This window comes from Pteropus medius, unplaced genomic scaffold (assembly GCF_902729225.1).
Source record: "Pteropus medius unplaced genomic scaffold, Ma_sr-lr_union100, whole genome shotgun sequence".
NCBI lineage: Eukaryota > Metazoa > Chordata > Mammalia > Chiroptera > Pteropodidae > Pteropus > Pteropus medius.
This window is the reverse complement of record NW_024342474.1, coordinates 10,824,431-10,841,010: the sequence shown is the minus strand read 5'-3', so window position 1 is coordinate 10,841,010 and position 16,580 is coordinate 10,824,431. Positions and strand designations below refer to the sequence as shown.

The 16,580-nt window shown below is 41.7% G+C and overlaps 1 protein-coding gene across 2 annotated transcripts in view; it reads left to right on the top strand.

Moving 5' to 3' along the window:
- The window catches only part of PTPRB (protein tyrosine phosphatase receptor type B), a 102,634-nt gene extending 86,484 nt beyond the window's left edge, over positions 1-16,150 (top strand). The window contains exons 23-34 of one of the 2 annotated variants that reach the window (XM_039866015.1): positions 1-100; positions 926-1,009; positions 1,116-1,133; positions 1,252-1,333; positions 1,941-2,031; positions 2,708-2,784; positions 4,506-4,640; positions 5,665-5,787; positions 5,937-6,100; positions 7,683-7,818; positions 14,058-14,178; positions 15,821-16,150. In XM_039866015.1, coding sequence (XP_039721949.1) covers positions 1-100; positions 926-1,009; positions 1,116-1,133; positions 1,252-1,333; positions 1,941-2,031; positions 2,708-2,784; positions 4,506-4,640; positions 5,665-5,787; positions 5,937-6,100; positions 7,683-7,818; positions 14,058-14,178; positions 15,821-15,843 — 1,154 coding nt within the window. In that variant the 3' untranslated portion in view covers positions 15,844-16,150. The remainder of the gene's footprint in view (positions 101-925; positions 1,010-1,115; positions 1,134-1,251; positions 1,334-1,940; positions 2,032-2,707; positions 2,785-4,505; positions 4,641-5,664; positions 5,788-5,936; positions 6,101-7,682; positions 7,819-14,057; positions 14,179-15,820) is intronic. The other variant, XM_039866016.1, reaches the window with a different exon arrangement.
- The last annotated feature ends 430 nt before the right edge of the window (positions 16,151-16,580 follow it).

Genomic DNA, 16,580 nt, shown 5'->3' with positions numbered 1-16,580 from the left:
AGCCTTTGTTTGGAGTTATTGAAGGTGTGAGTGCTGGTCTGTTCTTAATTGGCATGCTGGTGGCCGCTGTTGCCTTATTCATCTGCAGACAGAAATCGGGGTGAGTACAAAGGTTCCTTTGGTGATTGGGTTCGCACCTTGAAACATACAACTGAAAAAGCCCTTTAGCCTGAACAGTAAGAAGGGGAAGTAATTTAATTTCTCTAGGTTAAATGACCTTTGTTTCTCAAGAAAAACAAAAGTCAAACCCTAAAACCATGACTCACTTTTTCAGCCTATCTATGTATCATTGATGAATGTTACCTTCTCAAATGACTGAGAGGCCCTGTGTAGCTTCATCTGAATGTGAAATAACCCCTTTGCACAGGAAAAAAAAATGTCGTGTGCAGTTCAGTCTCCTCATGAAGACAGAGATGTCTACAAAAACTGTGTGCCCAAGTACTTTTCTGAATTATGCTGAAAAATGTGGTTGACATCACCATATCTGTCATGCTAATTTAAGGAGATACCAAAAAGGACCAAATAGCATGTGGTCCCAATGCCACACTCTCTTCTCTTAGGGAACTTCTTTTATTTGGCACATTGTTCTCTCTCTTGCAGTCATGTCTTGCATCTAAGGTTTACTGGGATTTTTTTTTAAGGAAAGTTTTATTGAGATTGTGGGAGGTGATTGTGACCTGTCGCCAAAAACCAGAAGAAAAATCTTCAGCTATTGCAGAGATCCGTTTCTGAGTGGGAAAAATCTATTTCTTCTTTATGCTCTTCCTCTCTTTCCCTCCCTCAAAGAGACGTTGGCTGAGTGTAAATCTACATGAATACTGAAAAATCCATATTTGCACAAACATGCACAGCCTTACCATAAATAGAAAAATTTGTTGAAGACAAGTTTCATAATCAGAATATAATCCTCTTCCTTACGTTGCAGCCATGGTCGAGAAAGGCCCTCTGCCCACCTGAGCATCCGCCGGGACCGACCGTTATCTGTCCACTTGAACCTGGGCCAGAAAGGGTGAGCACCACATCTTCCTTCACACAATTTATTGAAAGATGAGTTGATTGTATTATGCAAGGTTTGTTAACAAGGTCTTTATTTTTCTTTTGGCTTCCCTGCACAGTAACCGGAAAACTTCTTGGTAAGAGAGAAAACTCATTAATTACTATATTACCTGCTTTTGAAATACAGCTTCAACTGGTAACGGCATTTTTCTCTTCAGTAATTTTCTTTCCTTTTGTGTTATGTTTTAACTCTAGCCCGATAAAAGTAAATCAGTTTGAAGGGCACTTTATGAAGCTGCAGGCCGACTCCAACTACCTCCTATCTAAGGAGTACGAGGTACGACTCAGATGCAATGATGCTTTAGCACCCTAGTCCTTAGCAGAATTTCTCTCCCAACTTTTACCGTGGAATCACAAACCGAATGGACTCGGGAGTTAGGATGACACTTAGGATCCCAGCTGAGCACTCTTTTATGCCCAAATCCCTTCTCTGCATAACATACCACCTAGTCTCACAGGCCAGTTTGATCTCCAGACTAGCATGGCAAAGTGCTACCTGGATCAGATGGTCAGAAAGAATTAACAAATTGTAAATACAAAACTAATGCTCTCAGTTACTTAATCTGGCCATTTGCTTGACTAGGAGACAATGTGGTTTAGTGAAAAGTGCCCAGGCTTCGGATTTGATTCCCAGCTTGGCCACTCATGTGACCTGGGGCAAGGTAGTTATCCCTCTGAGCTTTATCTATAAAATGGAGATGAAAATGCCTCCCGTGGGGCTGTTGTGAGAATCAGAGCTAATGCACATTGAATACTAGGCATTCCGTAAACAGTAAGTAGTACATATCCTAGTATATATTCTCATATTAGTATCCCAAGAATTGTATGATTTGCCTTATCCTGTTTCACATTCTCCACTTGCAAAATTCTTTTTGACCTAATAGGACTTAAAAGACGTGGGTCGAAACCAATCGTGTGACATTGCACTCCTGCCGGAGAATAGAGGGAAAAATCGATACAACAATATACTGCCTTGTGAGTTTTGTGTTGAAATTCGTAACATTGTCTTCCTCTAGTCATTTTTTCTCTTTTCCAGGAATAAAATGGGGCTAAAGAAATATGATATAGCTGGATTTGGAAGATGTGAGGCTCTAAATGCTTTTAAAAAGGAATGACTTGTATGTTATTGCACTTCTCTCCACATGGGCAACGACCAGCTTAAATTCAAGTTCTCAGAGGACTCTTATGCTGTTGACGTTTCACCATGAGTCCTCAAAGCAGTAACAGAGATAACAGCAAAGGCAAACCTAGTCTCCAGTTAGCAATTATTATATGTATTTTTATTATTCTTACCCTATTATGTGAAGCAATGGAAGGTAGTTTTTCTGGGTTGTATTCATTCCTGCAGTGAGAGAGAGCTGGTCCCTCCTTGGGCAAATGTTGTAGTGTTACAAAGGAAAGCACAGAGGGGACTTTAAAGGGTGTTTGGTTGTTTGTTTGTGTGTGTGTGTTTATGAACCACCTGTGCAACCTGGGGCCAGTTAGCTATCCCGTCTGAGCCTCATCTGCAAAATGGAGATGAGAATACTCCCCTTACGGGGCTCTTGTGAGGATCGGAGCTAATGTACATCAAATAATAATCATTCCATAAACTATAGAGAAATCACCTCAAGCCTCAGTGACAAATCTGTCTCGATAAACTTCCTTCCAGATGATGCCGCTCGAGTGAAGCTGTCCAATGTAGATGATGACCCGTGCTCTGACTACATCAATGCCAGCTACATCCCTGTAAGTGAACCACTAGGCCGCAGAGCCCAGATGAAGCTCTGATAGGTGGAAACACTGGCAATACTTCTCCTCCTACACTCCGTCAGCGTTCCTAGGTCTGGAAACATATAGGTCTTAGAAGACCATGTCCGACTGGCATAAAACATGGGGTGCCCTATTTGATAACTGCTAAGGCCCATTTTCCAGAATGGCTGTAGTCACAAGAGACTTTAATGGGCCCAGGATGCATTTTCACAGGTCATTTTTTCTCTGCAGCCCTTAGCCAAATTTAATGCTCTCTCAAGAATCTGGACTTCTCCTGATAAGATTGCCTAGGTAGGGAAGCTAATTCAAAGTTATTTGGACTTTTGAAAACCACAGACACAATTCAAAGGTTGTGTCAAACTTTTGGGCTCTGATTCTGGCTAGCATCTTGCCAACTTCCTACAGCACACTACGGTGGAAAAGCTTTAGAGTCAGACAGATCCAAGTTTCAATCCCATCTCTGCCCCTTGCTGACTCTGTGACCTTGGGCAAGTTATATCACCTCTTTGGGCCTCCATTTTCTTTTCCAAACAATGAGGATAAATAATATTTATCTCAAATAATCATCCTCACTCAATAAACATTTGATAAGTGCTAGCAATAAGTCAAATACTGAGCTATGTACAGGATAAGGTAAGATAGATAAGGTAAGTGCTCAGCAGAGTTGGGGCATCAGGAAATGAGAAGATGATGCGTGAGAAACAGGCTAGAGCAGTGCTTCCAGCATTAACAAACATCCACGTCATCTGTGAGTCATGTTAAAATGCAGATTCTGATAAAGCAGGACTGGGCTGGGACCAGGGATTCTGCATTTCTAACAAGCTCTTAGGTGAGCCCGTGCTGCCAGTCTGAGGACTGCTCTCCGAGTAGCAAGAAGCTAGAGATTGCCACAGTAGCTTCTGGGAGGAGAGCATCACTCAGCAGAGAGAAAGATAAAGGAAAGCTCAGCAGAGCAGGCAACACGCTGAGACTTGAGGATAAATAAGGAATAGCCAGATGAGAGTCAGTGTTTGGGTGGGTGGGGCGTGGGAGTGGCAGAGGTGACATAATGTAGAAGCCCTGAGGAGAGGCAAAGAGAAAAAGAGCTTTGACTAGGATCTGCAAGGAATTCTGTGTTGCTAGAGTACAGAACGAGTAGATGAAAATATCTTAGCTCATAGAGTTGTGGTTAACATTAAATGAGATCTGTGAAAATCCTGACCCACAGCATGTTATATGGTGAGTGCTCAATAAACAGTGGTTTCTCTTTAAGTTTCCCTTGCATGACACCTCTTACCAACATTCTAATGTCAGTTATCCAAAATGACGAAAATCTTCTAAGTTAAATAGGGAAAGAGACCGATCAAAGTCAGTCCCTCAAACAGTCTATACACACACTCACGCACGTACACACACACACGCACATACACACACACACAAGTGCAAGTGAAATGTCGTCTAGATTATCGCCTGAGTCCTCCATTGCCTTTTAGAATAGACCCGGCCTAATAAAAGGGAATTGGGCTCTTAACAACAGTTCCCTGTACTGACCTTCGTCCTTCCTCCTCCCAAGCCTTGACACTAGTGTTAGTATCTTTTTCTAAAGGCAGGGGCTTGGCAAAGACCTACTTATCACCTAATCTGCAGTGCTAATCCTTTGTTTATAGTTTTGAAGAGGCCCATTGTTTCTGACTCTCCATATTGTAAATTCATCGCAGGGGAACAACTTCAGAAGAGAATACATTGCTACTCAGGGACCTCTTCCTGGCACTAAGGATGACTTCTGGAAAATGGCGTGGGAACAGAATGTTCACAACATTGTCATGGTGACCCAGTGTGTCGAGAAGGGCCGAGTGAGTAAACAGCCTTCCTGACTTCCAAACTTTCTTTCCTACACATGAAAGGAATTCTTCCCCATCATCACAAGTTAAACCCACAAAAGCCAAGTAGGGAGCATGTGAGAGCATGGTTAGTGAATTAAGCCACTCAGTTAGAAAAGGCTCTAATCGATGATGCCCAGTTTGGATTCTGGGTCTGAATTTTCAGTCAAAGGTGTTTCCATTTGAGGACTGGGATCATCAGAAGTGCCCATGACACAGAAAGATTAACTGGCACTTGTCACCTCCATCCTTCAGTGTATGATGAAAGGAAATGCCTTGCTGGAGTCGCTGGCTCTGCCCCTACTTTTACAAAAGAAGGAGGAGTGAGCTTTGGACTGTGTCTGAAGACACAAAGTAAAATACTTAACAGGACAAATTAAGCAAACCTCTCGTAATGCACTTATAATCCTCTACTTTATATTGTTACTTTGAGGATTAAAAGAGAGATTACATGCAAAGTGCCCAGTTCCTCTGGTCAATAAATAAGTGTTCATAATCCTCTTTCTCTTGTCTTTCTACATGTAAATGTGAGCTTAGTTAAATGTTCTGACTTTTCAAAGGTCATTTGGCACAGGGCACTGGGTCTAGGTTAGGACGGTGATATGAAACTATAAACAAAACAGGGCCTCCCTCTGCCCAGCTAGATCTTTCTTCAGCAAGAACCATTGTAAGATGTGTTTTATCTGCTGGTGGAACTGAAATGCTAAAGAAATCAATAACAACAAAAAAACCCTCAACCGTGGAACATTGTACCTGAAAGGTAAATGAATCCAGAGATTGGGGGTTTGCTCCTTGCCCGCTCAGTGTCCCTCCTTCACTAGCAGCCGCAGCCCAGCTTCAGCACTGGCTGTGAGCCAGTTAATGCAAAGCAGATGGGCAGTTGCTTCAGCAGCTGATCCTCGATTCCAACTCAGGAAGACATTTCAAGGAGAGAAAGTCCAGGCTCATAGGAGAGTCACACTTCTGGACTCACTTGTTTCCGTCTGTCTTCCCCTAGGTAAAATGTGACCATTACTGGCCAGCGGACCAGGATTCCCTCTACTACGGGGACCTCATCCTGCAGATGCTCTCGGAGTCCGTGCTGCCCGAATGGACCATCCGGGAGTTTAAGATATGCAGCGTATGTTAGTTTGTTTGACTTTGTTTAATAACCTAGCTTGGGAAGATGAAAGACATCCGTTTTTGCTGGATCCACTCCTGTCACACAGTTATCCAATTTAAAGGTTCGTCCTGGGTCAGTTCTTCTTCTTATCTTCTGTGCTCTTCCAGGAGGAACAGCTCGACACACACAGACTCATCCGCCAATTTCACTATACGGTGTGGCCAGACCATGGAGTCCCGGAGACTACCCAGTCCCTGATCCAGTTTGTGAGAACCGTCAGGGACTACATCAACAGAACACCCGGTGCTGGGCCCACGGTGGTGCACTGCAGGTACTCGGAGACTGGGAGCCAATAAAATGGCAGCCAGGAGTCTGAAAAAATGGCAGAAGCAAGGGGAATCTGGTGGGTGGAGGATTCATCTGGAATAACCGGCTTGCCTAGGCCCAGAGAATGTCGTTATTCTCTCTTCCGCCTTCTCCCCAACCTCACTCCTTTTTACTGACTTCTTTACACTTTCTTCACATCCCACATCTCTCTCATCCTCATTCTTTATCCTTCTCTCTCCCTTTTGCTCTTTTTCCTATTGTACAAAATGCAAAGTCCTTATGTGACTTCCAGGCCCTTCATAATTGGGCCCCATCTTACCTCCAGTCCAAGTTCCCAGAAAATCCCCTCCCACTCTAGCTAGAGGCAGAATACATGCTTATTCTTGCCTCTTGCTATTCTTACTCTTGGAATAGCCTTATCTCTCTCCTGTACCTATATAAACCCTAACTATCCTTCAAAATCCCTGCTTTACACCTCCCTCCGGGTCAAGTCACGCTCGTCACCTATAGCACCCAATTTTGCTCTTAAATTTCTATTTTCTCTTGATCTCTCTTTGCCTCAGACTGTGTGTCTATAAAATCAACCTAACAAGCAATCCATCTCTCTCTCGCTCTCTGGGGAGCCTCGTGTTTAGCTAATTAGTGTTTGCAGCAACACTTTGATAGCCCTAAATGAATGGCACCGATAAATAAGGAGCAGGGAATTGCTACAGTAAGAGAAATGTCAAATGCAGTCATTTTCTCCCAATCAGTCCAGCACCCTAGGAGCCTTGCTTTTATATGTCATTGGAACCTTGATGCTTTTAATAGAAATGTGAGGCACTCAAGAGCTTCCTGCTTTCTGAAGAATGGCTGGCATTTTCACCCAGGACCACTGGCAGACTGTTCTTCTTTGTCTTACAAATATGTGCATCGAAAATCCCCAGGCTGTACAGTTACTTTGGGGAGCAATTTGGCAATCCCTAGTGAAGTGGAAGGTGTCCACACCCTATGTATGATACAGCAGTTCTACTTCTATATATCAACCCTAGAGAAATGCCCCCGTGTGCACAAGGATGTTCACTGCAACACAATTTTTAACAGAGAAAAACTAAAAATCATCTCACTGCCTATCAGTAAGGAATGGATTAGCAGTGAATGGATTAGTGGTGGTTTATGAACTCTATAGAGTAATTAGAAGAACTTGGACCTACTTGTAACAACATGGATAAATCTCAAAACATAATATCAAGTAGAAAAGTTGGCAGAAGGATACGTGAAATGTGTTACCATTTTAATAAATTTTTTAGACAAAAATAAATATATTGTTTTTTACATAGATGTAGGAAAAGTATAAAAACATGCATGGAAACGATATAAACCAAGGGCAGAGCAGTACTTACCCCTGGTGGGATGAGGGAGGTAGAGGAAAGAGGTGGAAGCTGAGGCTCTAAGCCATATTTCATTGACAGTGCACGTGGAGAAAAAGTATTCCTATATTCTCCCATAACTTGGAAGAGAAAAGAAAGATTGTGCTGAGTCTCTGGATGTAGACTTTAAAGACCAAGTTAATAAAAAGGTTCAGCTTCCTTCGATATCTCTTCTAGTGCCGGCGTGGGTAGGACAGGAACCTTTATCGCTTTGGACCGAATTCTCCAGCAATTAGACTCCAAAGACTCTGTGGACATCTATGGAGCAGTACACGACCTAAGACTTCACAGGGTTCACATGGTCAAGACTGAGGTAAGGGTCACAGGCTGAAGGACACAGACTACTCTCTCTGGCTCTCCCTGACACCACAAAATGCCCAGAGCTTTACTCTGACAAGGAAAATAACTATGTCTCATTAGGAAGAGAAAGAGCTCTGAATATACATGTTTTCTAGGACTTATTGCTTTCAAACAAATCTCAGTGATAAGGGTGTGTATCTTTATCTTTACTGAGCTGATTGCCCATCTTCCGTGAGTGGGTAGGAAGAAAGATAGATTTTTTTTTTTTTTGATCAATGCATTATACATGGGAGAAAGCCGGGCCAGGCCATCTTGAAGATCATTTTCGGTTAGGCTGGTGGGTGAGCACAAGAACTTCAATTAGTAAAGAGGAAACAGATTCCAATCTCTTCTCTCCTTCAGCCCACCCCTGCTGCATGCCCAGCTCGGGCGACACTGAAGAAGTGTATGTTGTTGGTGAAAGATAAATGCTTTCATTTGTACAGTCCTTTGGCATTTGCAGAGCATTTTTGAATATGTTAAATTTTCACAAGAATCAGATAAGAGAGGTATTATTTTCCATTTCCAGGCTAGAAAACTGAGGTTCAGAGGCTAAAGGACTTTGCACAGCTGTGATGTGGCCAAGCTGGGACTTGAATCTACTCTAGAGAACCCTAAGCCCTAAGCACCAAGTCCACTGCCCACAGCCTCAGGGTCAGGCCTGTGTCCCCACACAGCCCAAGCAAGTCACTCCCTTATGTACTTGCCTTTCAAGGCCCAAGTTCTCTTACCCTTGTGTTTCCCACATAACTGCAGAATCCTCTATTAAAAAAAAAGAATTCCCATGGTCAGAAAGGTGGAAGGTTCTACATGCTTCTATCTCCCTCTATGGTCACAGTACATGTGTCAACTGTGCAGGTTGCTGCACCCCACAAAACAGGGGTGTCCTGCAGCAAAGCTCCCCCTAAGCTTTGTTAAACCTACTCTTCCCAAAACCACGTTGACTCCTGAATTCTTTTTTGGGGCAGCACATATTAATACCTTGCAGGACTCATATTCTGTAACACATTTGGGAAAACACTGGTGTCATTGTCTCCTGCAGGAGGTACCCCACCAGGGATCCTCTGCCACCACCATTGTCTTGGGCTGGGAGTATTTTCATTATAACAATTATTACACCATATTTTGATTTTATTATGGAATTTTTTTAAATATGTGAAACAAAGGAAGATAGTATTGTGGATTTCATTTACCTAAGCTCCAGCCTCTGCAATTATCAGTATTCTGTGTTCTTTTTTCATTTACGTCCCACATATACTATTCCCCCACCCCTTGACCTCACTGGAATATTTTAAAGAAAATCCTACTTGTCGCATTATTTCATCTTTAAAAGCCGTGTGTGTGTGTGTGTGTGTGCGTGTGTGCGCATTATATAAATAAGGACTCTTTTTAAAACCATGACCACAGTATCAACATATCTAACAATTTTAACTATAATCCCTTAACATTATCTAATATCCAGTCAGTGTTTAAATATATTTATCTCAAAAATTACTTTCTCTACTTGGTTTGCATTAGAATCCAAACAAAGTCCACACATTGCATGTGGTCGAAGTCTCTTTTAAATCTCTTTTAATCTATAATCACCCTCCCTCTAATTTGTTTTCCATGCCATATATTTGTTAAAGAAACCGGCTCATTTGTTCCATAGACTTTCCCACATCTGGATATGGCTGACTGCTTTTTCACAGTGGTAATGTATTCCTCTATTCTCTATAGTTTTTGTCAACCACCATGAGGCTCGATTAAATTCAGGTCTCTTTTTACCACCGCAGTGCTTCACAGGTCGTGCCGAATATTTCTTGCTCAGATACTTCCTGTCGGTGTCTGTCTCAGTGCTGATGAAATCGACAGTGACCATCCGCTAACATGTTCCCCATCAGCCTTTCATTTAACAGCTTGGGCAACCATTGATGACCACTGCCTAGCCCTGTTATTTTATTAAGGGTTACAGAATTATATCACACTGTATCATAATTGTCATCCTTCAGGTTTCTCTACAAAACTCGGAGTTCCTAGAGGGTAGGAACATGTTTTCCTTCTCTTTATCTTCAATATTTTGTCAATCGAATGAACAAATACTCTACATTTACGTTGCTAAAAAGTCGGCATCAATGTTTCATTATTAGTTTATTGTCACTTCCACAGACTCAAATCATACTTAATTTGTTATTTTAGGAAAAGGAGGTTACCACATTTGAAGTAGCCCGAGGGATGTGAGTAAGTGTGTGTGTGTTTTCAGGCTCCCCAGTTATTGTCAAAGGCTTCTTGGGCCATGTGTCACTTCCACACACCTGCCCAGAACTCTGGAGACACATTTCGGTGATGAGCACTCCCTATTGTAAATATCACTGGGCGACTTCCAGAGCAGCGGTAACACGATGTGCCAAAGTTCTCCCTCCTTTTCTGTGGACATAACTCCTTCTTCTCTCATCCTCTCCTCCTCCTGCCTCTCTGAAGATTGTGTGGCTCTTGTTCCTCAGGTTGCCTTTTCACTGTTCGATTCCCCAAGGTTCTATCCTCAAGGCACTGTTCTTCTTTCACTCCACCTTTATTCTTTGCAATGTCCCCACTCCCATGGCTTCGAGAACCAAGCACGCGTCCATGTTTCCCACATCTCATTCTCCTTCCCCAGCATCCACCTAAGTACTTGCCTGAGAGACAGTTCCACCTGGAAGCCTTACATTCATCTCAAACTCAAAAATCTCATTATCTGTCTTTCAAAAAACAAACAACAAAAATGACAACAACAAGAGCACTCCTGCTCTTGCTTTTTCCAGTTTCAGGTGACCGGGTCTCCATCTACCTTGCCATTCATCTGATTGCCTGAGCTAAGGGTCTGACTTCTTTTCCTGCAGTTCCCACATTCGAGCAGCCCCTGAGTCCTGTCAGTTCTACCTGACATCTTTCTCCCGCCCCACAAGGGCTGCCCTTGACAGCCCTTTCTCAACTCTCATCAGGGCCTAGTGCTCTAGCCTCCCAGTGGGTTCCCTGTCTCCAGCTTCTGTCCTAACAGCCTTCATTACCACCGTCACCAACAAAGTTCTCTAGCTAGCTATCACTTGTAGAATAAAGTTCAAACTGTCATCCTCGTGTACAAGCCGCAGCTTGCTTTTCCAGTTTCATGTTATAACACCACCCACCCCCATCGTTTTAGGGCCTGACAAAATTAAGGAAAGTTTCTCTCCTTGAGCCAGAATCAACTTTGATTCTTCCGTTCATGATGAAGTAAACATTGCAGATAGATAGAAATTTTCTCTTGACTTTTTTTTTCTTCTAGCAAATGAAATCCCTAACAATATCCAGATACTATCTGTCTCGCTTTAAGACTCTGCTGAAGTTGGGCTGCTACAGTCTCAGGAGCCCTGGCCCCAGAACTGACAGGGCTCACCTGGGCCTGGCAGAGAGTGGAGGGGGCTGTGACCCACAGCTGCGCCCGTGGGTGACTTCCGGCAAAGGAGGAAGGACATTCTGACCCCTGGTATTACCTTTCTGGGTCCTTGTAATAGACGGCCTCAACTTTGTTCTACCTTATTTGGGATACCGTGGGATGGAGGTCTTCACGAGTTTTGATAGATATACCAAAGAGCAAGGATTTCTAAACAAAGAAACATGAGAAAGGGGATTTACAAGTGTGTCCCTACTTCTTCGAGCCTGACTTGGGGCAGGCTAACTCTGAGAGAGACACTCAGATGGAGCAAAGAACAATAGGTGAAAGTCACAGTCTGTCATCTGCTTCCCATGAGAAGGAAATGGTAGGATGTTGTGGGACAAAGGAACTCAGTGCTCATTTGGGAGGTCGTCCTGGGGGTTTCTCATGACCCATGAACCCTACGTTTTAGCTACACTAGGCTACTCAAGTTTCCAGAATATATGTGCACTTTCACGCTATTTACATCATTTGAATGTTCTACTTCTTTGCTCAAATTTTTACAAGTGTCACCTTTTCTCTCTAGCTCGATATTTGCCTCCCCCGAAGTGAACCTGATGGCTTCTTCTTCTCTATGAAGCTTTATACACGATTCTGTCTTATGTTTATCACCTTATAGATATTTGTTCACACGTCTGTCCCTCTGCTAAACTCTGCACTCATGGACAATTAAAAGGACTTAAGTTTAATTCTATAAATATTACCTACTATTGCAACTATTGGCAAAATTGAATGGAACTGAGGCTTCACCAGTTAGCTAGACAGAGGAAAAAATGATCTTTTATGATCTGAAGTTTATATATTAGACTTTGAGTACTTCTCATGAATTAAGTGGGAAGCACATTAGCAAGCTGAAGGTTTTAGTAGTAATCATTTTCAAAGGGACATTCTATTGGGAAATAAAGAATTTATATTTAAGACAAGGCAAAGTAATGGATATTAACTAGTTTCAAAGCCCATGGTGGATCATTGTTGAAGAATATATTAACAAGGCATAGAATAGAGGTACAAGAGCTCATTCACAGCTGAACGCTAAGGTCCCAAAGTAATTTAACATCCCAATAGAACTGAAAGTATGAATTATGCCTTGGATGGGAGGAGGCAGGGATGTGTCTGTCTATAACATGGTAGATTGTTTTCAAGATGGCAAAAAAAGAGACTGCCTGTGCTAGCAACCGTTTCAGGATAGTACCCTCCTCGAATTTTCAAGATCAAGGTGTCATAAAGCTCTCATAACAAGTGAGCAGGGCTTTTGAGAAGAAAGGCAGTGAATAGTAATTAATTTTAATGCAGGCCTCATTTATGATTGTTCTCTTTCTTCGAATGGTCCTAATCTAATGATTATACCAGACCTACATTATAAAGTCCCATGAGTAGATGACCAAGCTAGCCAATCAGGGTCAATGCCTAGTGCCCATAACAATCAATACTTGTTCACTTTTAAAGATCATTTGGGAGGGAAGATTTTATAGTCAGACTCACTTTGTATCTCCAAGCTTTAAAATATTCTACCATGTTGATCATCTTAAACATAGAGTCCATCTAGTTGACAGCAACGCAAAGTCTTATACCTTTTAATGGTCAGACGATGTTAGCCTTAGAAGAGACCTTGGCCTCTTGTTTGATAGATGGGGAAACTGAGATCCTGCAAAGCCTTATGATTCAACCAAGGCTAGATGGAGGCAGACTAAGAGCCCAGCATCCTCACATAGTGTCATGCTCTTTTCTTGACCTCCTCTCTCCCTGGGCTCTGAGCAGTTGCTGTATCATTAAGGGAGCCTAAGGCCAAGTGCTAAGTTTGCAGAGACATTTGTTTCCTTATTAGAGAGTTCAGTTGGTAGAGATGAAGGAGCTCAATGCACAAGGTTAGCTTTCTGTGGCTGAGCTTCTGTTGTCTATGGAGGTCTTTGAGATGTCTTCATGGTCATCAAAACACTGACTCTTCTGTATTTGTTTCTATGTTGAAAGTAGCTAGTTCCCAGATAATCGACAGGTGGGTCTGTCCTTACTATGTAACTCCTGCAGTTCTCTGCACTCAGCCAACACCTTTGAGATTCCTCCCTGAGCCAGACTTGAGTGCTGAGAGAACCAAGATGGATGAAACACTTAACTAGCCCTCAAAGAACTGATAGTCCAGTGGGATCTATTGTATACATTTCCTTTTTCTCATTATATTCTCAAAAGACAGGGAACAAAACAGTGAAGTACACAGCGAAATGGTTTTCTCATTCAATAATTCAATGAAATTAGGATTCATCTAAGAAACTAGTATAGTGAAAAGAACATGAAGTTTGAGGTCACACACCCAGGATCAAGTCCTAGGATCCCATTTCTTAGCTGTGTGACCTTGGAGAAGTCACTTAACTTCTCTGAGTCTCCATTCATATGGATGATTGTATCTACTTCATGAGTTTGTTACAGTAATCAAATGAAGTAATTTATGTAAAATGCATAGCACGGTTTTTCATTCATCTATTTAATAAATATTTGTGGGGGACCTACTATGTGCCAGACATAGTTGTAGGCCTTCAAAGAACATGCTCTCTAAATATTTATGCACATAAGAAAGAATGAATAAACACCACCTTTCTTTCTGTTACCATTACTATCTTCTCAGTGGTTATAGAAAGCAGTCACTCCTCTGTGTACTAGAGACTATTATTGAAGTGATGATCAAGACATTTGCTAACCATACCGAATGCCATGTCGATGTTCCGTGAGAATCCCTCACCTTTCTTACACTTGAGGATTTGCCTTCTGATGTGTTTTCTGCTTTTTCATAGTGCCAGTATGTATACCTACATCAATGTGTAAGAGATGTCCTCAGAGCAAGGAAGCTACGGAGTGAACAAGAAAACCCCTTATTTCCAATCTATGAAAATGTGAATCCAGAGTATCACAGAGGTAGGAGCTTACTTAACTAACTTATAAGTTCGTTTATCAATCTGGAAATCATTAAAAACCTAAAGTTCTTCCAAAATGTACCACCCATTTCTTCCTCTACCCAAAGGCTTGAGGGAAAGGCCCTCACTGAGTCGCAACAGGGAAGAGAGGAGCAGTGGCGAAGGGACTCCCACAGTTGAGCACTGATTTCACGTGCCCGCTCTTCCTACCTGGCCTGGGACGTCTCTGTTAAGGACTCTGCTTAACATTTCTTTTCTAAATGCCAAGGCTAAACTCTGCCATGGAAGATGCTTTGAATTGCAACTAATTCAAATTTTAAAATCCCTTTGGAGAAGTACTTGGCCATATTTATCAAGGTCCTTAATATGTTCTTATCTTGTCACCCAGTATTATACTACCACTCTAAATACTGTAAAAGCTTTTTGCATGAAGCTTTTTATAGTTAAAAGTTTGAGTGAAAAAAAGACCTGAATGTTTACAGTGGAGAACTAAGTACACCATGGTGCATTTACTGAACAGAATACAATGCAGTCGTCAAAAAGAATGTTTTTGAGGATATTATAATAACATGGATATTCTTATAAACACATAAGAAAAGCAGAATGTAAAACAAACAAAAGCAATACTTGGAATTTACATCATATTAGATATTTATGACCACCTAACAAATTACCTTAAGACTTAGCAGCTTCACTCAACATTTATTTATTAGCTCATAGTTTCTGTAGATCAGGAATTTAGAAGGAGCTTAGCTGAGTATTTCTGGCCCAAGGTCTCTCATGAGGTTGCAGTCAAGACATTGGCCAGGTCTACCGTCATGTGAAGGCTCGACTGGGGCTGCAAGATTTACTTCAAGATGGCTCACTCACATAGCTGCTGATAGAGGTTTCAGTTCTTTGCCACATGGACTGATATCTATAGGTCAGACCATTTTTTTTTTTACAAACATTATTCCAGCGCTATTTTATCTCCATTTCTAAATGATCTTTTATTTAGTTCTCTGCACTCTCTTTACCCGCACACCTAGCCAGTATATTAAATAGTTAATAAACTATAAAGCACAAATACATGAGAGAGCTGCTATTTAAAGGAGTCCTTTATAAGTCAGATAATCCTTTTATATTGTAAATAATTACCCCTTAATTTATCTGTATAATAAATTAAGGTTTTTGCATGTCAGGTTCTTTAAGAAGCTCCAGGAAGGCGGGAGCTCCTAGGATCTTGGAGATTCCTTTGCCTTGTTTTGACTTTTTAGAGTCTTTTTTAAGAGTAATCCTGGGTGCTCCTGAAGGAAGCTAACTATGGTATGGTTAGCTTCAGGCATCTGAAAGTTAGGATTCAGATCCTAGCTCTGGAACTAACTACATTAATAAGCTGTGTAACCCTGAGTGGGTCATTCTGCTTCTCTGGGCCTATAGGCTCATCTGTAAAACCAGAGGGGATGGACTAGAATCATTGGTCTTTTTCAGTTCTAGATGGTTCTGAATGAAATGACCAGGCCCCCACAGGGATGACCTTATCCTAAACTATATTGAGGTCTAGTCATCTCTGCTGGTGTTTCCTACTTGTAATTTTCATAAACAGAACAAACAACTAAGACACACTCTGCTATAGTCTCTAATGACAGTGTCCTTCCTTTCAGATGCGGGCTATTCAAGGCATTGAGAATGTACCCGAACATCTCCTGGATAAAAGCTATTCACTGTGTGATTTATTTTTTTAAAAAACTCGCTTCATGCCCTATAGTGGTGCCAGCTATTTCTATTGATACTATGTATAATTTATTAATCTGGAGAATTTTAAAGAATTTATGTAATTTAAAGGTAACAGATATTATTGTATATAGTTGTATTTTGTAGTTTCTTCTGTAAATATGTATTTTTCATAATGTTTAATATTAAGCTTTATATAATACTATTTTTCCACACTAAAGTGTTCATGGGTTGTTATACATAAACTAATTCAACCTGTAGGAATGCATAAATGTGTATGGAGGTGGTTGCAGAGGCAATCCCTTGGTCCATGGTTTTTACCAGTTTTCATATTTACTAGACAGGATAAAGGGCAGGGCTGGAGAGAGAGCATGTAGTATGGCTGGCTTTGCCACGTTGGTGTCCTGTGATTCTTGGGATCCAAAGATGATTCAAATGCTATTCGGACAAATATATAACATTCAAAAAAAGGCTTTGGGAAGAGGGAGAAGGGATTAAGCAGCATCAAAGCTGAAGGAGGAGGTTGTGCCTAAACTAGTTACTCTCTCCCCTTTCTCCTGCCAGAGGTTCAAGCCAAAGTGATTAACTCAGAGGCCATGTAACTTGCAGTGCAAGTCCAGGCTGTAGGGTTGAGGGTTCGGCAGAGAAGGATCCAAACAGAAGTGAAGTCCTTATAGCAAGAAGAATGCA